The 27706-nt window shown below is 41.2% G+C and overlaps 1 protein-coding gene and 1 long non-coding RNA gene across 3 annotated transcripts in view; one reads left to right on the forward strand and one right to left on the reverse strand.

Annotated features, from left to right (window-relative positions):
- LOC141940538 (uncharacterized) overlaps window positions 1-16212 on the forward strand; it is a 21376-nt gene extending 5164 nt beyond the window's left edge. For both annotated transcript variants that reach the window (XR_012628008.1, XR_012628007.1), the window contains exons 2-3: window positions 11445-11635; window positions 14732-16212. This is a non-coding gene — a long non-coding RNA (uncharacterized LOC141940538). The remainder of the gene's footprint in view (window positions 1-11444; window positions 11636-14731) is intronic.
- Window positions 8044-11760, reverse strand: CIMIP5 (ciliary microtubule inner protein 5). The gene is made up of 3 exons (XM_074861555.1): window positions 11420-11760; window positions 9049-9088; window positions 8044-8422 (listed from the first exon to the last, which is right to left on the reverse strand). Exons 1-3 carry the CDS (start codon window positions 11674-11676, stop codon window positions 8231-8233), a joined length of 489 nt encoding a protein of 162 aa, XP_074717656.1. The 5' UTR covers window positions 11677-11760; the 3' UTR covers window positions 8044-8230.
- Window positions 16213-27706: the final 11494 nt, after the last annotated feature.

Consider the following 27706-nt stretch of genomic DNA (forward strand, 5'->3'; position numbering starts at 1 on the left):
CTTTGCTTTGAGCAGGGGATTGGCCTAGAGGCCTCAAGAGGTCCCTTCTGGCCAACATAACTGTGATTTCACGTACTTTAGTCCTTGTGCAAGCTGCATATTTGAGGTCCTGTTCTGCCGCTGGAGGCATCAAGGTGAAAATAAGGTAAAAATGATCAAGACTTTTAAAAAAACGATAACTGTGTTTCTAGCTACTGTTTGTATTTGGTCGTATTTGCCAAACAATTTTGTAGTGCCCATTACTATTGACTTGAGTAGTAAGACCGACGCAGAGTTGTCATGAAAGCTTGCCATGAGGAAGGAGGTCATGTCTGGGCTGAGAGACTCCTCGGTGACAGAATGACAGTGTTTCAACTTTGATTTGAAGAACCTCCTCTTACTAAAGAAGTCCAGTGGATCCCTGTGTACTTCATGTTTGAGGTTATGTTGTACAAGTGTGCGTGACAGGACTGTAAAAGAAACATAGGAGGTTGCATGTAGTTCATTGAGTTTGCGTACAGTGTGTTATATATATTTGTGGCAAACTGAAAACATGGCTGTATTTATATAAGGTTTACTTGATGTTAGGCAGAACAGAAACATCACAAATTGAAAGAAAGTATTGTAAGCAGAAAAAACCCCAAACCTGTTGACTCAGGGTTTGCTCTGTGAAATGGTTTATTCAGTTAACTGAAGGCCATTCTGGGTAGTGGCATGTTATCTAAAATAATATGGTTAGCTAAAAAGTAGTACTGAAAGAGCCTAGAATACCAAACACAGACTTAAAAACCTTACCCAAAACCTAACAAAGCCAAAGAACTGGGAGGAGCAAAAGAGAAGGAAAATATATTATCTAGTTTGTACTGGGACTTCTTAAATTTATTTTCATATTAAATTTGGAATTGTCCCTTCTGTGTAGAAAATCTACATTGAGCTTGTAGCCCAGAGAGAGGGTTGAGCTGTAGCATTTGGATCTGGAACTGGTGCTGTTCTGCATCCATGCTTAAGCTGATGGAGCAGCTCATCCAGAGTACCATCACACAACACATGCGGGACAAGCAGATGATCAGGCCCAGTCAGCATGGGTTTATGAAAGGCAGGTCCTGCTTGACAAACCTGATCTTCTACGACAGGGCAACCTGCTTATTGGATGAGGGAAAGGCTGTGAATGTTGTTTACCTTGACTTCAGTAAGGCCTTTGACACCGTTTCCCACAGCATTCTCCTGGCAAAACTGGTTGCTCGAGGGTTAAATGATCGCACGCTTTGCTGGGTAAAAAACTGGCTGGATGGCCGGGCCCAAAGAATTGTGGTGAACAGAGTTAAATCCGGTTGGCGGCCGGTCACGAGTGGTGTCCCCCAGGGCTTGGTTTTGGGGCCATTCCTGTTTAACATCTTTATTGATGATCTAGACGAGGGGATCGAGTGCACCCTCAGTAAGTTTGCAGATGACACCAAGTTGGGTGGGAGTGTTGATCTGCTCGAGGGTAGGGAGGCTCTGCAGAGAGACCTGGACAGGCTGGAGCGATGGGCTAAGGCCAACTGTAGGAGTTTCAATAAGGCCAAATGCCGGGTGCTGCACTTGGGCCACAACAACCCCCAGCAGCGCTACAGGCTTGGGGAGGAGTGGCTGGAGAGCTGCCAGTCAGAGAGGGACCTGGGGGTGTTGATTGACAGCCAGCTGAACATGAGCCAGCAGTGTGCCCAGGTGGCCAGGAAGGCCAATGGCATCCTGGCTTGCATCAGAAATAGCGTGGCCAGCAGGGACAGGGAAGGGATCTTACCCCTGTACTCGGCACTGGTGAGGCCGCACCTCGATTACTGTGTTCAGTTTTGGGCCCCTCACTACAAAAAGGACATTGAATGACTCGAGCGTGTCCAGAGAAGGGCAACGAAGCTGGTGAAGGGTCTGGAGCACATGTCGTACGAGGAGCGGCTGAGGGAACTGGTGTTGTTTAGTCTGGAGAAGAGGAGGCTGAGGGGAGACCTCATCACCCTCTACAACTACCTGAAAGGAGGTTGCAGAGAGCTGGGGATGAGCCTTTTTAACCAAGTAATAAGCGACAGGACAAGAGGTAATGGCCTCAAGTTGCGCCAGGGAAGATTTAGACTAGATATTAGGAAGTATTTCTTTACAGAACAGGTTGTTAGACATTGGAATGGGCTGCCCAGGGAGGTGGTTGAGTCCCCATCCCTGGAGGTGTTTAAGAGCAGGGTCAACATAGCGCTGAGGGATATGGTGTAGATGGGAACTGGCAGTGTTAGGTTAATGGTTGGACTGAATGATCTTCAAGGTCCTTTCCAACCTAGATGATTCTGTGATTCTGTGAATTACTCAAATAAGAGGCTTCAGTAAGAGTTGAGAGTGTGAGTACATTATGGCAGCCCTTACTAAGGTCCTGGTGTGTGATGCCTGCTGCACTCTTGCTAGAGGTCTTAGGATTCTCCCAGAGCATGCAAATGGATCTGCAAGCACTGAGGAGCAGCTACAGTATAATCATGCTTGTTCCAGCAAGGAGGATAGTTGTCTTACCAGATCTGAATCACCACTGTGTGCTGGTTTCATCCCATGGCTTTTATGTTTTTCAGTGAAAAGCAGTTGAGTAGCCCTATGGTAATATGGTGCTAACAATGTGTCAGCAATGTGTTAAGTTTTGCTATAGAAGAGTTGATATAAACATTGCATTTGCGGTCTGTTTGGCTTTTAAGAGACATAATCGTATAACTGCTAATAAGCATTGTAATAGTTGCAGATGGTTCTACACTACATCATTGGTTTGGCTTGTTTCTCAGCAATACCTGTAGCTGAAATAAGTTACTGGATGAATATATTTGTTAATTCACAGATTATATAAAATATATCCAGTGAAGATCATTGGTCATTAGTAAATGGGGAAAATAGCCAGTGATCTGGTTAAAGTCATAGAGCGAAACCAAATCGTGTCGTTTTTATAGCTATTGTGCCTGTATATTTGCAGATTACTTCTTAATGCAATTTATCAATCAGTATATGTCAACTGAGAGTTTCCTCTGGGCATTCCCCAGGTTAAGAGACCTTTTCAGTGGTTTTGCTCCATCAGCCTGGCATAAAGGTCTTGTGCTGAGGTGAGGCTGTAACCCCAGATACTTGGAAATTCTGTTTTTAAGTACTGGTGGTTTTGTGGATACATACAGCTTCTAAGAGAGGCCTTGAGAAGTTACAAGCTGAAGTCAGTCTATGGCATCTGTGCCCGCTGACGGAAGAGTGCTGTGGGCAGGGCTGTGATTGACAGAACTGTGCAAGCGCCTCTTCAGCCTTTGGCAGAACTTCTGAGTTTCATGAAGAACCATCTGTGTTTCAAGGAATTCATCCAAGCAGACATGAAGTTTTCTGAAGAGGGAAAAGCATACCTGACATGGATTCAGAGTAGCGAGTAGAGTTTTTAAGAGAGACACCCTGCTTTAGGAAAGGTTTACTGGTTTCTGTTTGGGAAGGATTTAGGAAAAGCAGCTTGAGGCCCTAACATATTATTGTTGATTTCTAAAACCAACAAACTAAAAAATGCCCCACTTCAGAAAACTATCGTCTGATTTAAGATGAACTTCAATTCAGAAATTTTGTTCTACAGTGTTCTTTATAGAAAGCAAACAAAGGAATGTGTATGTACATAATACATACAAACATGGTGCTGGACTGGCAGTATTGTCCGTCTAATGTTCATACATTATTATCCTCTCCCTTCCCTATTCTTACTGTTTATGCCATAATTTCACAGCATGATGAGACCTTCTTTGTAGAAAAATGCATTTAGTTATTTTGTTTACTTTAGAGTAATTTAAAGGTCAAAAAATAGTTTTAAATACAGTTTCTAAGAAACACAATTGGATTTACAGTCATCACTGTAAACAAAGTTTTACAGTTAACTTGCCACCTGGGAACTATATACAGAGACTATTCTAAAAGTATGAGAAATACAGATTAATATGAATTTACATGTGTTTTGTTAAAAAATATATTTTCCACACTTTTTTTTTTAATAAGCGGAACTCAGAACACACAAAAGTTGGAGCGAGCATCTATGCACCAAGTTAAATTAACAGTAACAATCCTCAAAAGTCTACCAGAGAGTGCAGTGTACTAACCAAAGAATTAAATTAATAGCTGCCCACTTGTGCTGTTTAACTGATGGAAATACAGAAAATGGAATTGTCTAAACATGTATAATCTCTTGTCTGAGTCTGACAGCAATAGGAAAAAAAGCTTATAAAATTGAAGCACAAGTGATACATAATAAGAAGTCTTTACAAGAAGCTTACAACACAGTTTAATATCTACACAATCTCTTTAATAAATTACATTTCCACTGTTATTTACAGATTTCAATGGAGTTACCATTTCATCCAGTCTTTTCAAGAGACCATGCTTATGTAAATAACTATTAGTTGGCAAAGTTGATTATGATAAAAGAAAAATGATTGTTAAACTTGGGATGAAAATTGTGTCTAGAGGATATCTGCTGCCTTCTATTCACAGATGCTAAGGCAGTTTTGATTAGGACCTCAGATATTCCCAAAGGGTCTTTTCCAGAGGTTGCTGTACATGGTAGAGACACCCAAACCAACTTCACTGGGTACCAGAGGAGGGCTAACTGCAGCAGCATAAAATAATTTGTATTTCCAAGGAAGGTTTAATAATTGAACAAAACAAGGTGTCCAGCTCTACACAATGTTCCCATATCACATGGATTATTGGATCTGTTCTGCATGGGAAACTTTTGTTCTCTAAACAGTCACTTTCCCCTTAGAGATAGTCATTAAGATGTCAAGTTACTACTGATTTCAACAGGAAATAGGAATGAACTGGAGTTCGGGGGGGGGGAACAGGGCTATTCCTAACCAGTTGTTGCCCACCAGTATTTTAGAGTTATTTCAGTTAGCTTAATCTGAAAGTCAAGGCATTAACTTAATTCCACATCAGAACAGGCAGTACAGTTGTGGGTTGCTGTGATCTTGCAACAAGGCACAGAGATACATTTTCCAAGGTTGCACACTTCAATGATTAAGCCAAAAATCCTTGCATATTTTGTCTCCACTTCAGGTATACCTACAGTATTTCCTGTTCTGATCTATTGGACTGAAGTGATCTGTGCAAAGTACAGCTGAGAAAGAGTGCAGAGGTGTAGAAGGCTCTTACTGTGCTGTATACATGTAATCACTGCAAGTAACTACTGCAGGAGCTGCCTGGCATCTCAACAGATGCTTTATCTGATTAAGGGCACAATCAAATCTACACTTCATTAATAAAAGCTTCCTGAAATTGTTAAAAGAAAATTAGTTATTGCCGTTCATAGACATGACATAATGACATGAATGTGCTCTTTGAGATGTGTTCTTATGTGGCTGTCAGGAGGGTACTAGTCAAGCCTCTCAAATGTGTGAAGAGGCATGTCTAGACTTTGTGAAAAGCATTTTCTATATGAGTAATTAGAAGAATTAGAAATATATTTTCTATCAAAAAATTAGGTGATTAATCTGTATTTTAGAGGTGCAATCTATTTAAACCTGGTGTAACTGAAATAGGTTTTTTTTTAAATTCTTTTTGAATGTGTTTGAAAAATGTTTGCAAAGTGTGTTCTGATCCCAGCAACTCTGGTGTAAATCAGAGAATTGATAAAAAGCTCTTCAGGTGATCATCCAATTTATACACTAAAACACAAACCCTAATAAATACATCATTCTTGATGGATGTGTGTGTTTAACCTTCAAAGGTGGAGATTCCTCAGAGAATCTATTCTAGTGCTGTATTTAGCCATACCACTAGCTTCCCAAAGAGTTAACACAATTCTTCCCTGCTATAATTTAAGCCTGTTATTTTTACTATTGTCTGCCACTCACATGAAGTGCAGATGATTCCTTTTCTCATTCCAGATCTATACATGTATCTAAAGACTGCTATCCCCTTCCCAGACTTCTTTTTCTTCTTCAGGTTAAACTTTAACAGTCTTTTTAATCTTTCCTCATAAGCCATATCTTCCTGTACTCCGGTCACCACCATTGCTTCTCTAGACTCTGCTTAGTGGCCCATGTCTTCAGTGTAAGACATGGAAGGTCTTGTCCAAAACTGGGAGAAGTGCTTCAGCTGAAACAATGCCAGTGCTAAGTGAAGTGGAAAGATTAAATTGTGCACTGCTTAGACCATCCTCTTTCCCATACCCTCCAGTTTGCGGGAACTCTCTGGGAGAGGGATTCTCTGGACACAGCAAACAGAGTCAAGAATCTGAAATTATTTAATGTCCCTTGAAATTAAAAAGGAATTGTGTAACACTGCCTTGCTATAACTTAGTGTCCATTTCAGTGGATTACTTGATGTGGATCGAGTGCCATCTGGAGGTAAGGAAACATGGAGCTCTGTATGCTTTCATACTGAAAAACAAAATCCTCATGCTTTATAAATGAAATCTTCTTACATGAATAGGAGCTTGAGCCTGACAGGTATTGGACATCTGCCACTCAGTGTAGTTTGTGACCCATAGCAAGAGTTGATGCTGCTCAGGATGTCCCAGAGTAGAGCATGCGAGTGTAATGACTTTCAGTACTATGCAATCACCAGTAAATATGTAACCTGTGAGTGGCCTGTGCAGTTTTTAGAAGCAGCTCTGGACAACATAGGGACAAGGAGAGGCTTGATCTGCTCTCTCCTCTCCCTGTTTCAGATGTTTGATGACAAACTAGTTCCTGGTGCAGTTTTCTGCTCACAGGAGAGAGCAGAAAGCATTTTAGCTGAACAGTATGTCTTTTTTAAAGAGTAGGTACCCATTTGGTATGTCTGAACACAGTTGTCTATCACAGTTTATGTCTGCACAGAGTAGAATCAGTCCTCCTCACTTGGGCTGATTGCATCATGTGGTCTTCCTTCTTTAGGTAGCTTAACTGTCATCTTGAAAGCCTTAATCCTCCAGTTCTTGCTGTGTCGAGAAAGCCAGGAGGTGAACTGCCTTGTGCCATGACTTCAGTGAGTGGGATTTGGCTGTTCTTGCTACAGTGTCTTTTGGTTTGGTTTTTTTTCCACAGACCATTTGGATGTTGACGGTGACCACATTGTTCCATACCACCTCTTGTGCTTTTGAATTGCCTTTTGCTGCTGAAGTCTAAACATAAATAGTCATAGTTGCAAATAGCCATCATCATAAAAAGCCATAGTTGCAAACCATAAGTATGTCCACCTTAGTCTGGTGAGAGACTGCAGCCTGGTGCATCAAGGCAATGATAATGGCTTCTTTGGTGATCTCCACCTAGGACTGAGCATGATCCTACAGAAGCTACATACAGTTCAAAAGTCAGATATTGTATGTACACTCTCCTTGCTTTGCTGATTAGTGCTTTTTCCCTACAGAACGACAGGTCATAAAGTTTGCACCTATGTAATGAAGATGCAGTAGTGAACAGGGTTTTGGTATTGTGTCGATTTAGCTTGATGATGGTTTCCCTGGGCAACCGCTGATTTTAGGAACTATGAACCTGTTAAATTCAAGGTTGATGATCCTAAGAGTGTAAGACAGGTTGCTGAGCCAACACGCCCTCAGAGCAAGAAGTGAAAGCCTGCTGTGTTGTCAGTGAGTTTCCATCAGCTAAACCAGAAAAAAAAGAGTAAGAGAAGGGAATTTGAGAACAGCAAATCTAAAGAAACAAAAAGGAAAACTAGTGTGAAAAAAATTTGGTCTCCCCTCCCTCAGCAGGGAGGGATGGAAAAAGCACAGGACATGTCTCATGTGCTTTAAATTTTATTCTTTAGAGCAAGCTTAAACACGCAGATGACAGAGTCTGATGAATACTTGGCTAACTACACAAAACACAACAAGCTTCTGCATTTTATTGCGCTGACTTTCAGAATTGAAAGTGTGTTGTTTATGTTGGGACTTACTTGAGTGGGTCTCCATTAATTCTTTATTTTCAGGAGATAAAAATTCAGGAAGAAATTGCCTTTGGGCTGTAATCTTACTCTTTCTGATGTTAATGGCAACCTTACTGTAGACTTGCATGGGAAGATGGATGAGATCTGTAGTCCTAACTCTCTGTATATGGCCCGGTCACCCCAAATATGAAGAGGATTGTCTTCTATGGCATTGTTGGACATGCTCTTGAAAGAAAATCCATACTAGGCAGTAGTATTGGTCTCTCTGAGTAAAAGATTGAGGAATTTTTTTACATGCTGTGGAGTCTTTTGGCTAGAACCATTCAACTTGCTTTGTTGCTGTTATATTTCTATGGAAGCCCTAGGAAGGCTGGAGCTCACCCTCGAGTTTCCTCTTTCGTGCTCCGCTGCTGAAGAAGTAATCCATGTTTATGAGAGCCCTGCCAAGTTCAGTATTCATTCGACTGCCAATAGTCTGGTTGGTTGAGTTGGGAACTTTGCTTGAGAACACAGGCATATAGTTTGGCAGTGGCTTCTGCTCCTTTTTCTTACCCTGGATAAAACAAAGACCATTACTAAGTTTTCAGAATTGCATTCATTGCTTGTTACAAAAATGAAAGCTACCGAGATTATTATAATATCAGCACTTCTGCTTTTGAAATTAGAATTTGAATGTATTTTAAAATGTCATACTGAATGTACATAAAAGTGTTGAAGAAATAAAGTAAAACGATTGGTTTTTTCCTTTTGCCTTACATGGGAATAGGACAACACAGGGAAATTAATAATTTTCAAATGTGTTGCATAAAATGTCAGCTGCTCTAGAATGGTCGTGGTGTGGAAGGTTTTTGGTTTCATTTTTATTAAGTGGCTTGGATTTCAGCATGATGACATTATCTTACAGATTTTCTCCAAAGAAGTTGGTTGTTCTAGCACCTGTCTTTCTATGGAGTTGTTAATACTGAAACAGATTGAACAAACGCACATACTGTATTTCTTTGTGGCATAGGTAGCAGATGAAAAGCACTTCAGTTCTCTTTTATTTTTCCTAAAAATTTTAGTCTTAAAGCATTTGCTGCTTATGCCTAAGTATGCTTCAGTTTGAAATATTAGCCTTGCTCAAGTTGACGAAAACTGAAAAGAGCCTGGATTACAGTTGAATGTTAGTTCAAAACTTACCATTTGGTCATAGTCCTTTAGGAAACTCCAGTTCTGGTGCCTTAGAATAGAAGTAAAAAATGCACTGTAAAATTTTCTGTCTTTAAATAAAATAGTTACTGTTGGTTGTATTTGAATGCCTATTTAACCGCTCAATTTGATACTTACAGCCCAGATCTTACACCTGCAAACTCCTTGTACTGAAACCTGTCTTTTCTGTGATGAAACCCAGGATTTTCTTTATTCCCGTATAGAGCCTATACTACATGAGGAGTGGCAGGGTTTTTTTGCTAAAGGAAGATGAGAATAGCATGTCCACAGTGTATTCCTTGTGCAAATGCAGATAAATTAGCAAAGTCCTGAGTCACTCTAGCAAACTTTTGTCCCATACCTTGAGTGAAACACAGCTTCTTATTTTTTTTTAAATGACTGATACTCTGCTGGCAGAAGTCCCTGGTAGGAATTCTCAGAGCTGTAGTTGCTGCAGGCAAACACCTATGGGAGTATTTTGTGCAGGTAGGCAGCTGTCCTAGGAGCAAACTGAGTCGGAAGACCTGAGTTTTGCTCTTCAGCTCTGTTCTATACCTGGTATGGGACTACAGGGCAAGTCCTTTGATTTTCTGTCCTTTGCTTTCTCTGGCCTGAAATGGAGAAAACAAAAGTTGACCTGCTATTGTAAAAGTACTGTGAGGTTAAGAGAGGAAACAGTTATCTACAACTGTATTTGCAGCAGGGCTCAAGGGACACCTGGGCTGACTCTGAGCTGGTTACCTGTGTCTGTACAGTGCTGCATCTAACCTCATCGATCTAGTGACGAAGCTGTACATCCTTCCAAGTTGAGCTCATCATTACAGCACAGCCATGTACCACGTGGAGCTAGGAGCATTGGATTTCTGTGCTGCTCTCCTCCATCTAGTGCAGATATGCCCTAAGTACAAATAAAAGCTAATTTATGATTGTTGTGTTTATCACTAGATGTCTTAGTGTACCAACACAGCATAGAGGTCTTAAAATTTTTTGTCTTGCTATGCCAGCCACTATTTGAACATACCAGATTTGAGTGTTACTGGATGGTGCTAATTACTGAGAAATGCTTGGGTCTCAGACATTTACCTACATCCACTTCAGTTCAGAGCACCAACACGTAGCAGCCTTTCCCCATCATTGTGTTTGGATGGGAATGTGGAGCTGAAGGACAGTTCTCTGCAGGCTGTACAGATGTAATCTGATGAATCCATCTTTAGGCATCTGTCCTTCACATGTCTGTCTCACCCTTTTACAAGAGTTTCTGTCTTTGTAGCTAAGACTGGAGAGTGGGACATGCATCAGTTGTGTGCTGTGTTATCTTACTTTCCCATGAAGGTGAGTTTGCACCAATATCCATGACTGTGAACCCCAAGAGGCAGGCAGAGACAGAGAGTGCATCCTGCTGCCTTAGGTAGGGAATGGGTATGGAACATACTGGGCCTGTTTGAGAAGAGTCTGAGTGCACAACTGGCAGAGAGTAACATTGCCACCATGGCCCTGGCTTTGCATGAGTCAGAGTCCTGGCGTCAGCCTTTCCCTCAGGTAAAAGGAGCCAGACAAGACTGCAGATGTGTCTCTGGGGAAATCAGAACTGTGATTTGTATGTCCTCCAGAAGGCTGAGGAGGACAGGGCTTTTCAGATGGTTTTTTCTCCCATTCTAAAAAATCCTGAGAGTGATATTCTCCCTTTCCTTTAGCTTAGCTAGTACGCAGTTGGAACTGGATCTGATTTTACTTTTACCAAGTGTCTTCTAATAGGCATGCTCATGCTGTGTACGGAAGTATGAACATAAACACTTCTTCAAGATATGTGACAGAGACAGAGAGGATATTAATGTCAGGTTCCTTCAGGTCACTGGTGCATACACAGTCAAAGCTTAGGTTTTATGTATGCAGTTCAGGCTGCTGAAACACTAACAATGGGGCATGTTCAGCAGATTTACAGATTGGGAATACAAAATCATATTTTGGCAGAACACTCTGTTCAGCTTCCATTTCAGCCATTTCCAAGAATCTGAGAAGAGGTGATAATATCAGTGTGTCTGCAATAAATTATAAAGGTTGGCACATTTATATCTTCGTTGTGGAAATCTCTATAAAGCTAAAAGATACTTAGCATGCAATTCTTTGCATCTCTTTTCAGTTTAAGCCCAGCATTCCAGGAGATATTAGCATAGATTTTGTCCAGTGAAGGAAAATAGAGATAATCTTAGAAAGAAAGGTGTTAAGGTCTGATCCAAAGTCCCCACCAAAGAAAATTTCCTTTGATAGTGTAGGCTTTGAGTCAAGCCCTAAGACTGTCAGGGAGCATCAGTACCATTGTCAAGATGAGGAGAAGAGGAATGAACTGCAACAAGTGACTTACCAGATTTTTCTTCCTCTCTGTTCAGCCTCCACAGACTCTCTCCAGATCTTATCCTGTTGTACCTGGTCCTGCTGCAGTGCTGCCTGCTCATCTGCCCAGGCCTGAGTAGACAGTTGTCCAAAGACAGATCTCGGTCTGGTGCTGCCAAGAGACACAGATGGAGCCGAGGCTGGTTGCCCCACAGGTGTGGTTGCTGGTTGCCAAGACCTAACCAAGGTATTTCTCCTGAATCCAGAACTCTTTCTCATCTTGTCCATTTTGAGAGTTACTGTATCCCCAGTATTGTTAGTTATATTGTGACTGTTAGGAAAGTTAAATCTGCTGTTGTTTGCACTTTCAAACCTCCTTCTCTCCTAATGTATTCTTTTAGCTGCTGATTTGGAGTGCTTTCAGAAAACAAACATGCAGGGCAGCACTGACTGGCAGTGCTCAGCACTCGTTTACTTCCCTCTTATTTAATGCTCATTTCCTACTGCTTTATGTTGCTTCCTTGCTTGAACGCTGAGGGAGTTTTCATGGTAATAGCAATTTTCTAAGAAATGACTGTTACTGAAGGCCGTTGAATCTCCAGCTGTAACCAGCAAACTCTCAGCTTATGAGGCGATTACTGCTGCTTGCAGCTGAGACCACCTTCTATTCAAAATCATCAGAACAATAAAGTCTGGTTTAGTAGCAAAGGGTACTGTGGAGATTGCTGCTGAATATATCAGGAGGACTTTTGTTGTGGTTATGTAGCAGAAGCAAAATCTGAAAGCTGCTGGTTTCCCTGGTGTGTTTACTGTCTCCATTGGAAACGAGGCTGACTTGTGAATATTCACCAGAAAGGGAGCAGAGACCCAGTGGGACAGCTCTTGGGGCCTTGAACTCTATTTGGGGCAGAGCTTGTTTGTTTAAAATAAGGTATTTCAACGAATCTGTGCTTTGCAAGATCCTTATTTTCAGATTTAAAAAAAAAAAAAAGCAGCCAGAGATCATCAAAAGTCTTTTTAAGTACTTAAACATTTCTGCAGAAGGTATTAAGCAACTATAAGAAGTAGTTTTTAAGTAAATTTAAAGGTTTATTAGTGTACAAAGGGAGAATTTTCAAGAGTGTCCAAAATGTCAGTGTTTGTCTTTACAGTCAGCCTATTGGGTTTTTGTGGTATGAAGTTACTTCCTCAAGTATTTGTGACCTTGCAGGAAAACAAGAGTATTTTAAGTATAAATTTCCTCTGAAATTCTTGACTGACTTGTTTTTGAATAGTGTGGATTAGCTCCAGATGAATTCTAGCCTCTTGCTTCATCTTCCTGGTAAATGCTAATGAACTCTGAATCTACTTTTTTAGAGGGTTTTTGGCAAACTTACTTGCTTGCAGTATTGGGAAATACGTACTGAATTTGGCAAATAATTTCTTTTAAAATAGTTGCAACTGTACAACCACCCAAACACTTCATGTAGGCATATTTGAGCAAGAAATACTTCTATATTTGGAAAAATTATTCTGACTTTGAAGATTGCAATAATGTAACTAAAGAAGAGATAAACTCCACCTCAAATCACAATGTTTGCTTTGGGCTTGAAATTTTAGTAGACTTTTTGTTTGTTTGTTTGTATTCTGAGATAATTGAAACCTAAATAGTGTTTTTCATTTCTTTCAGCCAAAAAGCAAAAGAAGTCATGTATCCACATGGCATTATCATGAACTGAAAAAATGAACTGTTTGCCAACCTGACCTGATAGTTGTCTCTCTTGTGGAATCTATTTATCCTGCTGCATGCGTTCCAGGGTCTTCTCCAAGTTGGAGTGTGTGCAGCTGGTTAGAGAATGGAGTTTTAGCAGCATCTAACTGCTTTAAAAGGAAGCTGAGGCTGTTTGGAAGACCCAATGCATTAATCAGTGTGCATGGGATTTTAGCTCCTGATCAGGTCAGGAAAGGATCCTGATGGGAAGTCTATTCCTGTTAATAGAATGCTTTTTAATTCTTGTTTACAAAGTTCTTGTGTTATTTTAATTCTAATCCTTCCTTCAAGTCAATTTCTGCAAATTAAACATAATAATGAATGGTTATTATGCTGAGTACATAGCTTCCAAATGACTACTTGTAGCCACTGAATAAACTGGTCGGAAAGATTACAAGTAGGTGTTTTAAAGTCTGTGCCATTGAGTGGTGTCTGCAAAGATGCAGGAGTTGTAACTACCCTGGTTTTCATGCAGGTGTAGGGCTATGAAGTGCCTTTCAGAACATCTTACTGAAAGTGAACTCACAGATTAAAGCCAGATCTGTTGATCTGAGACACCACAATCTCAGAAAAGAGGGAAGTCTTTAGGCTTTAAACAAAAGTGAGTCTACATGCAGGTATTGGACATTTCAGAGTGTTCAAGCCATTTCTCTGGAAATAATGGATGGGTGTGGGATCATGACTGTTTAAATAAGTTGGGTTTTAAAAAATATTATAATAATATGACTTTAAAATATAGCTGCTGTTCCAAAAACAGATCACTAAGAGCTGATATTTTGAAAATTATCCCCTTTTCTGTTGGGACCAGAAGTCATTGAGTTAGTGATTATGCACCATTAAAGCACATCAAGATGAGTGCCATTTACTAGATTAACAGCTCAGTAGTACTGCTGCAGATGCTGAACTGTTTCCCCTCATATTACCGTCTGCCAATTTAGCATTTCTTGGGGCATTTAAGCAGGGAACTCGTTTGTATTGGTACGACTGATTTACTGTGTACTTCTTTTCATCCTGTGGTAGAATAGGTTGATTTTATTGTGGCTTCATGCCTTATGTGTCTATGTAAATTGATTATAGCACCTTTATTTTTTCTGGTTGGGGACATGAAACTTGAAAAAAGTCACTGTAGGAGCTGGTACCTTTGCTTAGGAGTTTGTTTTGGGACTAGTTTATCTGACAAGCAGTGTCGTGCCCATCATTCTTAGAAAGAACTTGACTGAGGTTATTCTTTTGTTGTTGCCAGACAAGTGATGATACGCACTACAAATTAATCTGTGAAAAATATGTGAGTTATTTCCCCCTGTCAAAGGAAAAGGTGTCTAGAGAGGCTTTTTATGGAGGAGAAAGTTCAGGTGTTCAGACAAAACATTTTCATTTGACCACAAGAGGGTATTGCAGTATCAGTTATGCAAGACTTGAGCTAATGTTTGCCTTTATATGCGCTGCCTTATTTTTAAAATACACATTTCTCAAAATTGATCACTTATGTTAGACAGTAGTTAAGAAAATCAGGTTTTGTATGTCAGTATTTGATGTCCTTGTCCAGAGGAAATTTCTGAGCTGTTTTTTCTTATTTTGTTTTGTTTTTCACAGTAACAAGTTTCTTGAAGCTCAAGAAGTTCTTACAGATTTCACTGGAAGACAGGGACTTCAGAGGCTTATTCTGAAACACTGAAAAAACTTAATGGAAATTGCTTGGTTAAATGCAAGCATTCATCAGTTACAGAAGGGAAATAATAACAGGAGATGAATGTGTTGCTGCTTTGGTTGGAAGTGCATGTTGCTCCTGGATGGGCGCTGTCAGAGTCAGTGAGACTCTGATCTGATTTACCCATGTGGTCCTACTTGCAGGAATAAGGTCTGAAATCTTTTTTAGCTCATCTGTGTTTCCCAGATTTCTCCTTTACATCCAGTGTTGGTTTTCACTTTTTTCATAAGTCAGTACTGTGTTGGGATACTTCCCTACAAAAGTTATGTTTTCCAAACTTTAAGGACTGCATTGCCAAACATTTGTGCCATGTTTTGTACAGTTCAGACCATGGAAGAGGGAGCTAGAAGGGTTTCTGGATTCTCCCACTCCTAGATCTGCTGCTGAATTTAGGAGAAGCTGCATGGTATGCCTGCCTGTCTCTCAACAAGCCCACCTGTAAAAGAAGAAGGATCACAGCTGTATCACATTAATTATGAAGAACAAATTTCCAAGGGGTGTGATAGTGATTTGATGGACAGCAAAACAATTTTCATATAAGAAAGTCTGTGTTTGTGAGATATTGCAGGGATTCAAGAACACACACATTTAAAAACACAGATGCAGTGTATACATCATGTGTGAATAAGAGGCAGGAGCAAACTTGGAGGCAGCGTCAATTGGAGGAGAGGGCAGCTCTCTGGAGACCAGCTTTTCGGAGCAGATCACCATTCGGAAGATCTCTGCCACTTCAGGAATGGGACGGAGACCCCCATGGAAATCTTTCAGTATGAGCAGTGTTTCCTTCCTCAAATAGTGACATCTTCATTGTCATCATCATCTTCCTCAAATGAATAAAGGTTAATCAAGTCAGTCAAGATTGCAGGCTGGAAGATGGGTCATGTTGATGGTGAGCAGAGCAGGGCATTAGAGGTCTGAGGACGCTGAGCATCCAGCAGAGAAGTGACAGCAGAGCATTACTGCGGTGCTTCCTCACCAGCCCTGGATGTTAACCACAACGGGCCCTAGAAAGCCTGGAGGTAACAGATCCTGCTGACAAGCTGTGTCTTGATTTGGCAGGAGCAGAGTGCCTTGGGTTGCTGTATGCAGCCAAAATGAAAACAAATCCTGCAAACTACCAGTCTGGAGTAAAACTCCTTTTAAATGATTATGTAGCTGCTTGATTAAAGGCCTCATGCATTAAGTTTTGCTGTAGCTTTCATAAAAAAATATAAGCTGCTTTCTTGTCTTAATGGAGTTCTGCTGAGAGAGCCTGGCAAGTTGAGCGTCTGTTGCATCGGCAGCGTAAAAATACCACCAAGGGAATGTCTGCTTTCAGTGACACAGAGTCTGACACTTCAAAATAAAATCAAAGCTGTAATGCAGACTGTAGAAATCTGTTGTGATTTTTTTTCATCCTCTTATAATATAAATTCTAGTGTTACAAAATATGTTAGCTACTGATATGCAGTTTGCTTCATTTGAAACAAAAATGATTTATTTGAAGAAATATTATTTACTTGAAAAAATATTAAACAGCAGCTATTCCATAGAATATGCAGGCCTGTTACATTAGAGTCTTCTGCTTAAACTTGCCACCCGAGCAAGGTGGGGATTTCAGGGCAGGAGCACTGTAGGGCTGGTGTGTGAGTAGGGAATGTCTGGAAGTATCTGGTTTGAGGAGAAAGAACTGTAAATATAAGAAGTGTTCCTCACTGGCTGAGGAATGTTTTCAGTTCCTATTTCACATAATTTCAGTCTTAAAGGTTAGACCCTGCAAGAAGTGCAATATTGCATGGACAACCACAGTCTTCCTTAGTCAGAGTTGTTCAAGTCACATCCTCACCACAGTAGGGAGCTCTGGTAACTGCATAGTGGAGCTTGGCTTTATTCTGTTCATCCTCACTGTTTTATTGCACAGTTCATTAACAGGTCTAAGAGAATTTCAGTGTATAAAGTGATTAAGTACTTCTGAAAAGGCTGTGCTTCCTACAGCTTAAGTACCTAAGGCAGCAGTTTGACCTCTGAAGTCCGGCGTAGTCCTGCTTTTCTGTGCTCCTGTGATATGCATCTGTTAACAGCATCAGGTTACAGGTCAGTTTGTAACAGCCGAGGGGGAGCTGCTTCACAAATGCTACAGAGGTTCAGTTTTCTCTCTGTGCTATCTGGGGCACTGTAGTAATTCTAGAAGTATTTTATCCTGTGAATTACAATATTCCAGATGTGTATCACTATATATTTCAATGCTCAAGGTGCTGTTCAGTTATTTTTTGGATTATTGTCTGTTTCTTAGATATCTCCTTCAGCAGCTAAGAGTCTATTTGTTGATCTGCACTTTAATAAACTAAATGGTTCATTTACCATCTGCTCACCATATTCAGAAAGAACATTAACTTTCTGTTTTGATGTGAGATATCAAAAATTCTCTGCTGCAAGTTAGGCAAAGTTTTCAAACTGGAGTACCTAAAATTTGTTTTAAATTGTGTCTCTGGCTATTAAAGTGAAAGGGACCTGTTTTTTCAAACGTTCTTAACCTTTGCAAGTTCTGTTGGCTGAGAATTGAGCTACTTCCTTTTAGTTTTTCTCAAGATAACTGTCAGAGTCTAAAATTGGAAGCCTTTTCTGAACATGTCAATCACAAGCTTTATCTGTTTTTCAGCACAGCTTTTAGCATCTTCATTGCAGCCATTAGTGTAGGTTTCCTTCTTAACTGTAGAAGTTAGTGTTAAATCACAGTTCAGGTTGATGTTTGGCCACTTCTGACTGTTGGGGATTAGAAGGAAGTTCTTCCTAAAGGCAGGGTGTTCCCATAACTGGATGTAGGAGGTTTTGTGTATAGCCTTTTCTTTGATACGCTAGAATCTGGTGGCAAGTTTCCTGAGATCATAGGAGAATTCAGGTCTGAAGGGACCTCAGGAGGTCTCTAGCTCAACCTGCTCCTCAGAGCATGGTCAGCTCTGAGGTCAGACTAGCTGGTCAGGACTTTATGCTGTTGGTCTTGAAAGCCTCCAAGGACAGAGACTGCACAAGCTTTTTGCGTAATGCATCTCACCACTTGGCTGCCCTCACAATGGAGAAGTTTTTACCTTAGAGAAGTCAGCACCTCTCTTGTTTGAACTTGTGCCCGTTATATTTCATCTTCCCACCAGGAACCACTGTCTTTTCAATAACCTCCTTTCAAGTACTGGGAGACTGCTCTTGGGTCTCCCCACAGACTTCTCTGCTCCTGACTGAGCAGGATTTGATTACCAGTCACATTGCCTGTGTTACACAGATCTGTCAGACCTTTACCTAACTCACATCGTTCTCTATCCCTTCCTGATTTGACCACATACACTCATGCCCAGCAGGGCAGATGCTCCATGAGACCTAGAAAGGAAAGTAACAGAGTGTACTGGGAAGGCACAGTCCATTTTGCCATTCTTCTCTTGGATCACCTGCACTGTTCTGTAGTTCAGTTCAGCCTTATTCCTTCTACGGTTGTAGAGAGCTTCTTTGTTTTGCTATGGAGCTGAGAACATTTGCTCCCTGAAGAAAATGGACAGCCAGAACAATGTGCAATCTTCCTGGATGTGTTTGGAGCTTTGTATTTTTAGCTCAATTGTGCAACAGTTCACATGCGAATACTCAAACAGTAAGGCAAAAACGAAAGGAAAACAGCTAGGCCTTATGGCCAGAGCAGCCAAACAGACTTTGAACAACTTTCAGACCAGACTTTCATCGTACCAGACGCTTCATTAAAGATCCTGTTACACTTTAATGAAGAGAATGGGAGCCTGGCTCTTAGGATGGGCTATATTTCTGTTTTCAGGACAGGTCCCAGTGTTTGGGAAATCTTTTGCTTAGGTTACTGCATAAGTTTAGAAAGCTTCCAAAGCAGTAGACAGCTGTGCAATTAAAAATACAGTTGCAGAATTAGGATAAAATCCTACTTTCTTACAACTGGCCACTTAATGAGAAAAGGACAAGACCTTATCCTACTTTCTGTGTGAATTATCCACATAATCTGCACATGTACAGTATGAGGATTATATACTTCTCTTTAAAAACCCAGCTCTGATCACAGCATTAACATAAGTGCACCTACCAGCCTCTTCCATGTAGAAATCATAAAAAACTTTTCATCAAAACTGAGATTGTTGAAGATTGTTGACCTGTTCAACGTGAAATATTTCAGCTTGAAATATAATGAGATCAGTGATTCTTTGATGAATGAGAAGCAGGGTTTCCAAAATGCTTCCAGGATCTGGAGTCCCAGGACAGAGAGCAGCGTAAAGCCAGCAGCCTGACAGCATGGAGAACCCCATGTCAGGTGGGGTCTCCTACAGTTTCCAGCATTCCTGCTGCTGAACATCAGGAATCTCAAAGTTCTGGGATATTGGGCTACCCGCATCCTTGGTTTCTAGGCAGACTACTCAAGGCTTCCATATGTTTTTGAAAGAGTGGAAAAGATAGCAGCCAAAGTAGGGGTATTCAGATGTCCTTTTTCATGCTTGATGATCTGCTGCAGCATTTCAGGTTGTTGGTAGTTTAAACTGTGCATTCCATAAATCTTAGTTCTTGTCTGCTGTGCATGCTAAAGATCCTTTAAATGTATTCTAAATTGTTTAAGATTGACTAACCTTTGCAAAATTAGTTGTGTCACTTGAGTTGGTCACACACAGAGGCATCTACTGCAATTTAGATAGTCCTAGGATACTTGAGAAATTCATGCAGGGCCAGCAGATCCATAGCAAACCTGCAAAAGACCTATGTCTTTCTATGACAGCAGGAGGCAAAGGCAGGAACATCTGACTGTCAGACTGCACTAGATGGCTCTGCGTGCATCATTATTCACATCTGACGTCCAGTTAAGAGTGTTTTTCAAGCAAATCTCCCAGTGATCTCCACTTCCTGTATTTTGGGTTGTGCCACAGGGTGGTCTCGGAACAGGCAGGCTGCGGGGACTCCTGGGTTGCTGCTGGGGAAGGCGAGCTGCACCTGCTCTCCAGCTGCTCATGGGTGTTACTGCTGCAGACCAGGAAAGAGCAGGCAGCCCCTCGCTCACAGGGTGGGTTAAACGTCCTTGTGAGTCCTTAACAACAGTTGGTTTCGCTCCACAGATCCACATTACCTGCTCTTGCAGACATGTTCCCTAGACCTCCGTTACCTGTAAGGTCAGTGGAGATACCCTTATGGAGTCCTACATTGCGCATGTCGAAAATGAGATTTCTTAATATAAAGGAAAGATATAAATACACCTGCACTAGGAAGATAGTGTCAGGGCCCGCTCTCTGGGTGGGAATCAGAAGCATTCCCCACCTTAGTGGAAGAAGTTTATTATTAAGTGATTGCATTATATTGCATGATATTTTCTGTTACTTATTTGCTGTTTAAAAAGGGACTTATGCAGGAGTAAAGGGAGAAGTTGGCTGGGGGACTTCATAGAAAAATAACTTGAATTTCCAGTCTTGTGTTAGAAGAAGGTATGTGTTTTCTCTCTGTTTGATATGGTTTATATTCATAATTCCAGCCATTCATCTTTCATAAGAGTTTTGTCTATATACTTGAACCTGACAATGGAAGAATTAAGGATGTGTTTGGACTGCCTTATTTGCAAATCTGATTATGAAAACCACTTATGCCATTAGCATAAAATAAAAAGCAGAAATTTTCTTATGCTTGTAGTTCCAGTAGGAGAGCAGTTCACAGGAGCCAAAAGTTTTGCTGGTGAATGAGAATATCTATTTTGGAAATAGCCTGCACTAGTTCTGTAGTTAAAATGGTACCATACTTTTGCAAAAGGCTAGATTAGGGATTTTGCAAGAGGCATCTCTGTGCTGTATCTGTTTGCTCTTTGCTCCTTGCCCATTCCCATTCCTCAGAGTCTCATTAACTTGCCATAATGTGAATATTCACCCGCAGACCTTAACTTGCACAAACCTACAATTTGCAGGAGGACTACAAAACAGCAACAATCAAAGGCAGACTTTTCAAACTGCTTCTTCTTTTTAAAACTTTTATCACAAAATACAGATTAAAATACCAGTTTTAACCTAAAAAAAGAAAGAAAAGTTTATCTTGATTTTCTACATACCTTTGTTTATGGTGAGTGTTCAAATTCATTTTCTTAGAATAAGGACTTCTCAGTGCCATGGTGTGTGACGGCTGCTTTACTTTATACTTTCTGTTTTATGGAGTCCACTACTGGTACTGTTGTTGGCTGGGAGAAGTAAATAGACTTTGAGAAAAAGATCACACCATAGCAACCCTCAGCTTCTGTTTACAGCTCAAATAAACGTCTGTGCTGTGGAAATTTATGTCCTGAGGAATTTTCTAAACCAGTACGCTAATTGGTTTACTAACAAAAGGATTAATGCAGATAAGTTGAAGACAAATTTACACTCAATATTTAAATGATGAATAATTTTATTTTTTAAAAGCTGCCAGTAAATAATACATCACAGCCACTCAGTAGGGAGAGGATATTATTTGACGTATTTATCATACTAAAAAGTGCATGACAGTTCCGAGGGAGAGGTTCATGTAAGCACTGGGCAGAATATATGAGTTCCCCCATTTAAATATTAAATTAAATATTAAAACTCTCTTTGCTTATTGGGAGCAACTCTGTGTGTGTTTTGAAAACCCAAACCCATTTGTTTATAATTTCCTCACCTTTTGGCTAAAGAAGTAGCTTTTACTCAAGCAAAACATCTATTGACTGAGTTGGATATTTTGCTCAAGAAAAGCTAGTGGAGTGACATGCCTCTGAAAATCCTGGCTGCAGGTGGATTTTAGGCCTTTAAAGGGTATGCCAGGAAAGGACATTTTTTCCTTTCTGCAACTGATACTAAGACACTGTTGCTAGCAGTGCTTTGGGTTGGTTTATTTTTTAATATGCAGATTGGCAAGTTTTTATTCCAAAGTGTAAGCATTCCTTATTCCTTAGAGATTTCACCCATACATGTTAGTGCTTCAGCTGCCTTGCCTTTATACTTGGCCAGTGGTGCAGAAAACATGGTCAGGGGAAGGATCAGTTTGGGATGGAGTCACCGTTTTGGAGGATCTTGTATCTGGTGAGGCCCTCACGGGTTTTGACAGAGAGGGTGGCTGGAGAAACTGATTAGAAGGCAGGGCAGGGTTACACATGTGATGACCTGCTCCTGATTTAGTCCCTGCTCATGTCTGTGTGTACTGTGGGATAATCTGTGTTTTAATTTAAATACAAATGTTGTATCTGGCCAGCTGATGCCATAGCTTCTGATGATCTCACTGGACAAATGAAGCATTGTAATCCCAATCAGTGAGCTGGGTTTACTTTTCAAAAAATTGCTGCTTTAGCACAAGAAGCTGTATTGCAATGCTATTAGTTGTTCTTAAGCAACACGCTAAATGGAGCAATGTGGCGTTGCATGGTCAGAATTTAAAAATATCATCTAAGTAGCAAATCTGACATCTATGATCCTCAAATGAACCGGGTAAAATGTACTTTGTAGAATATTATTCTTCCTCATTTGTATTGGGGTGAAGAACTGAGGGTCAGGTTCAACTCCTGAATTCATTCTGGACAATATATAGAGCAGAAGGATGATGTGTACAGGAATCAGACGCCACCAGGTATAGCATACCCTACATCTGCACACCCTAATGAGCTCAGCAGAGTGGGGTCACTTTTTAGGCTAGGGGTGGTGGGCAGCCTGTACCTCTGTGCGGTGTTGGCACAGAGTGGGTGTGGGCTGGCTGGTACTGGAGGGGTGGGAGGCCTATGGGGCAGAGCATGGGGCAGACCTGGGGAGGGCTGGGGAGCTGTGGGATGAGGTATGATGTGAGTGGTGGGACGCAGGTGTGGAGCTGTTGGGGTAGTATTGCAGCAGAGGTGGTACTGATGAATATTTTGGGGGATGTAGTATGTGGCACTCACGGGGGGTCCGTGCCTGCGGGCGTAAGCATCAGGAACAGCCCCCATCAGCACAGGGAGCTGAGGAACAGAGGTGGTTTTAATATGGAGCAGCTGGGAAATTGGGAAGTTCTCAGGGCACCTCCTCCCTGATAGAAATGATCAGAAAAAATAATAGCTACAGACATCAATGGGACCATGAGTCTTGAAATCCAGGGGTAGCTGATCCTCACAGAGCCTCCAGTGCAATGCTTGTTCGGAGCCTGCCTGCAACATGGACAGATGCAGGTTTGTGCCTCTTCTCCCCCAACTTCCTTACATCACGTAAAGATTACCTAGGCAAGGGAAAAGTCAAGCTTTTTATATAGCACTCGCTGCTATAGAAACCACTAGCTCTGTGACAATGTGCCCTGCTATGGAGGCACCACCAGCAGCAGCTCTGGACTAGGGGATGCCATAACCTGCACTGTCAGTTTTTGGTATTTTCGACCAAAGCCCAGCTACCTTCTGAACCACTGTGTGTCTTTCACTTCTGCAACATGCAGCTTTTTAACACTGGAAATAAAGACAGCAAACATCTGGAGTTGTTTATGCTAAAAAAGAAATCCATAGCTTTTGTAGTATAAAGGTTTATCTGCTATTTTGTGTCTGTTGCAATGTGTGGATGACATTAAGCATCTGCTGGTTTGAATTATGGCTGTAACTTTCCCTGGAAAGTCATTTTCAACCATTTCTATGTCTTTCCAACAGGAAAGGAAAGGCAGCATTAAAGGAGGTGATATATGAAAAGCATTGTGTCTGCTAAGCCTTTCATGATAGCGTTAAGATAAAAAGTCTGTAAAATGACTCTAACTCTGATGAATATTTCTGAAGTCAGAGGAGGATGGAGCTGTCGGCTGTGAGGGGAGAAAAGCAATCTAGTATTGATCCTCAGTCAATAAAGCAATCCTGCTAATGCTTGTAATTCTAATTTCTGTCACTACAAAACAAACAGAACAATGAGAAAACAAACGTAGAACATTCCAAAGACACCTGAAGTGCTCTCTGCTAAAAGTAAAAAGGAGATTGGATTCATGAAGTGTATTAAAGCAGTAGATGTGCTTGCTTCTTTAGAGGTTACAAGATCTCTAGATGAAGGAAAAGGTAGCTGCTGCTTTATTGAAATCCAAATTCTGGATGTTACAGCTGAGGCAGTATCTCAAAAACGTTTACCTGGGAAATGGATCTGCAAATAAATGCTCTGATGAGAACAAAAAAACAGCTCTTGATGCTCTGTCATTGGCCTCAGCAAGAGTTTGCATTTGACTTCTATAGTCCCGAGCAATGACAGTTCTGTTAGGTTTGATGTGTTTTTTGGCTCACAGAGAGCCCTGTAAAGAGTTTAACAAATGAAGCTGCTTATTTCAACAGATATTTGGTTGCTTGTTTAGGATCTGAACTTATTTTGGGTTCCAAAGCAGTTGTCTCAGAGGAACTCCAGTGTCCCACTGGCAAAGTACTGAGTGGGGCAGAGGCAAGGCAGGGACTGTGTATGGAGACTGGGAACCTGCTGTGGAGAGGAAGGATGAGAGCTTCAAATCCTGACTTCTGCAAGTTAGAAGCTAATTCTGCAAGATTTTACACTGCTTTATCCAACTCCTCTCCTTTCAAACACTAGGACAGGCTATTCTATATGCCCAGCAGCCTTCCTTTTGGGGAAGAAGAGTCAGAGGGGAAGAAATGTCACATCAAAGTGTTGGTGCTTCTCCAGGTACCCCTGAGTACCTTCTGCAAGCCCAGGGTGTTCTTGAATTGTGAGACCAGTACAACTCAGAACAGGCAGATACGTGGGGTTGACAAACTGCCATACACAAACTATTGGAAAGTGCCTGCCGAAAGAAAGATGCTGGCCCACCACCTCTTCTTTGAAATCAGTAGTTTATGTCAGGTGTTTTGAGAAGTAAAGATGCTCTAGAAGTATTGAAGTTCATCCTCTAGTAGGATGAGGATTCTGTCAAACTGCAAAACCAAGTCTCTCTAGAAATTCTGCATGATTTACACACCCACTTCTTCTTAGTTTTGAATAATCTAGGATTATTGCTGCCAGACAAACTAAATTAGTCCTGTCATAAGCTCTCAAAGCCAAGCAATAGCAAAACCAACTCAAGGGGTTTTGTTTTCTTCTTCAATTTTTCAGGGCTTTGCAAGCTGTGAAAATGATGAAATACCTAGAAGAGTGCAAGAGAAAAGATTGTATAGGATTATACTAAGTAAGCTTTCTGGTGGGAAGCATGCAATTATATATTGTACTGTCAGCACATGGAGCGTGATGGGACTAAAATTCTACCTATGTTATTTCCCCTGGTTGCCAGAGAAACCATAATAAGAAAATTCAAAGTTCTCCTGTCCTTATTGATCTTCTTAACAAACTCTCACAAACAGCATCAGATGTTATAATTTTCTCTTCACTAAGCTGATACCTGATGTCACACATACGACTGTCAAAATCAGCTGGTTTACCAGTGCAGAAATCAAGACATAAAACTTTATAAAAAAAGCTACACTAAAGGAAATGGAACAAGCACATTAAATAAAAGTAGTCATGCATGTAAATGCTTTCCTTTGCCTTTTTTTGAAAAGCCTTATTGATGCAGATAGAAATAAGAATAAAGGGCTGCCAAGTCCAAGAAAATTAATCCTTGTCAATTTTAAGGTGAGTGAGATGGTAATGAAGGTCTTGTTGATGGCCAGCAGTGTGCAACTGTGAGGAGCTGTGTTCAGGGAAGAGCAGGAGCTCTTTGGAGACCTTTTTTTCTAACCACAGGCCAGAGCAGGTTTGCTTGACAGCCTTGGGAGATGACAGCAGTCTCTCTTGGATGGACTTTAGGAGATGCAGGACTGGGAGGATAGTGGCAGGGACCTGCTGGAGGACAAACAGCTCTGGGACAGCAGTAGCAGTAGGGAAGAAGGAAGCCAGAAGGACTCTTCAACCCCTCTCCCTGTGAAACCAGCAGCTAAGCAGGTGGATGAAGGCTTCCTCCTCCTCCTCCTCTTCCTCTTACTCCTTCTCCCTGTCAGAGTCTCATGGGGAGTGAGGTCTCTGGGGCTCTGTGGATGAGTGGGGTAATGTGACCACACCAGGGGAATGGGGGAAAGCTGCCCATCTGGGAGATCCTGGAGTTAAAATTTTAATATGATTTTTTTTTTTCCCTTGTTCCTTTTCTGTTCTTTGAGAAGGGGTGTTCTGGGCCTGAAGCAGCAGTATCTCCATGATCAATGCAATCATATTTTTTCATCCAGAAATCTGAGGGTACAGATAAACAGGGAGTGATGGCTAAAATTAACCTAAACTAGAGTGGCTGCAAACACATCTCATGCTATTTCTGCAGCCTCTTGTAACAGTGGCCTGTGGTCCCACACGTGAGAACATCTGCCAAGTTTTAGATACAGAGAAGAGAGACTTTGAGTCTTATTATTACTGTATAAATGAAAGCACAGGAAGGCCAGAGAGAAGGAATTTACTTTGTAGGGGAAACTGAGCAAAATACCAGATTTGGGCTTTAGTTGTGGAACTAGAGAGGTTTTTGGTCTTTTGGAGCATGCAACCCATGGATACTCCCTCCCTCAGGTTCTCATGTTCACCCACAAAGTCTCTGTGTCCCCTGTTGCCTTCAGATGATGAGCAATCACGGTCTCCCCAGGGAAGTACAGCTGTCCTGGGTGGCTGGAACTGAGAAGTCGGGTCTCTCAGGTCGGAAGAGTGCATGGCATTGACAAACATAGCATACACCTGGCTGGTCTGCGACTTTTGTTGGGAATTGCAAGATAGAAATGCCAGTTCAAATTTGTTCCAGGTGGTGAGTGCAAAGCAAGTCCAAGCATTTGGAAGCCTCCAGTGAAAGCTGAGAGGTGGACATGCAAGCAGAAACGTTAAAGTTGGGTTTGTGTGCATGTGTTTGTCTACCCTTTCCTAAAGCTAATGGAAAGCACAGGTTTTCCCCTCATTTTTGGAAGAATTTTCTCAAGTAGGTCTAATAATATGTGAAGAAGAAATGACAACACATCCCTGACTGATTGGCAGCCCACAGCTAACTTGTAATGAGTTTTTCTTAATAACATTTTGATTATTCTCCTTCCTACTGAGGGTGAGTGCAATATATAACTTAAGTAAAATTATTACAGCCCTATTTTTAAATGTCCCTGTGCAGAGTAACAGTTGGGGTGTTGAGTGGCTCTGGTGTTTGGAAATTATGTCTGACAGCCCCAGGAAAGCGTGGAAGAGAGCTGTCCTCTTGAAGCCTGTGAATAGTCATCCCAATAGCAAGCATGTGAACAGCCCAGGTTTGTGTCCAAGAGAGCTTTTGGGTCTCTTGTCTTGATGGAGATTTGATGAAACTGAAAATAAACCATTTTTAAGTAGGTGTTTGGAAGAACAGAAAACATTTTTCTTACTGCATCATATAATTAGTAGAAGAAACGAGGTAGCCCCCACTGGCTAACTGGCCTGCTGTAAATCCTCTCTGAATAAAATTCCATCAGATCTTCAAAAACATCTTCAATCCTTCAGTGCTGAAGGAAAGTCCCTAAAGATAGCCAAATGGTTTTTATATTACCACAGTGGCTGCTAGCCCTGAGAGGCACTTAGAGCGGTGGAAGTGGTTTTCAAATTATTTCAGCCTCCCCTCCTCCCATGCTGGTTTAAGTCTCTTCACACAGCACACGTACCCACCACTGAGAGTGTGACGGAGGATGGAATTACACGCTTACTGCAAACGGACTTTTGCATCACGTAATGCATTGGGCAAATCATCAGCCATGAGACTGTGGTCAGTGGCTGGTGAAATTGGATCTGAAATTATTGCAAAATCTGTCATTAGAAGCAGTTATTATGGTATATAGACTATCCTCTGCATATACCATTTTCCCATTATTTTCTGCTATGCAAAGTGTCTCTTTGTTGAAACATACCACCTTATCAGCCAACAGCAGTTTGTTATGTATTTTTATGTTATTGTGTATTTTG

This window comes from Strix uralensis, chromosome 3, assembly GCF_047716275.1.
Source record: "Strix uralensis isolate ZFMK-TIS-50842 chromosome 3, bStrUra1, whole genome shotgun sequence".
In the NCBI taxonomy this organism is placed as follows: Eukaryota; Metazoa; Chordata; class Aves; order Strigiformes; family Strigidae; genus Strix; species Strix uralensis.

What these genes read in the sequence shown, in the direction of transcription:
- CIMIP5 (XM_074861555.1), bottom strand. Translation starts at nt 11,676, where the DNA reads ATGGACAAGATGAGAAAGAGTTCTGGATTCAGGAGAAATACCTTGGTT. An exon ending in CAGAGAGGAAGAAAAATCTG is followed by an intron (nt 9,089 to 11,419) that starts GTAAGTCACTTG and finishes TTCTATTCTAAG; the next exon opens with GCACCAGAACTGGAGTTTCC. An exon ending in TAAAGGACTATGACCAAATG is followed by an intron (nt 8,423 to 9,048) that starts GTAAGTTTTGAA and finishes TGTTTTATCCAG; the next exon opens with GGTAAGAAAAAGGAGCAGAA.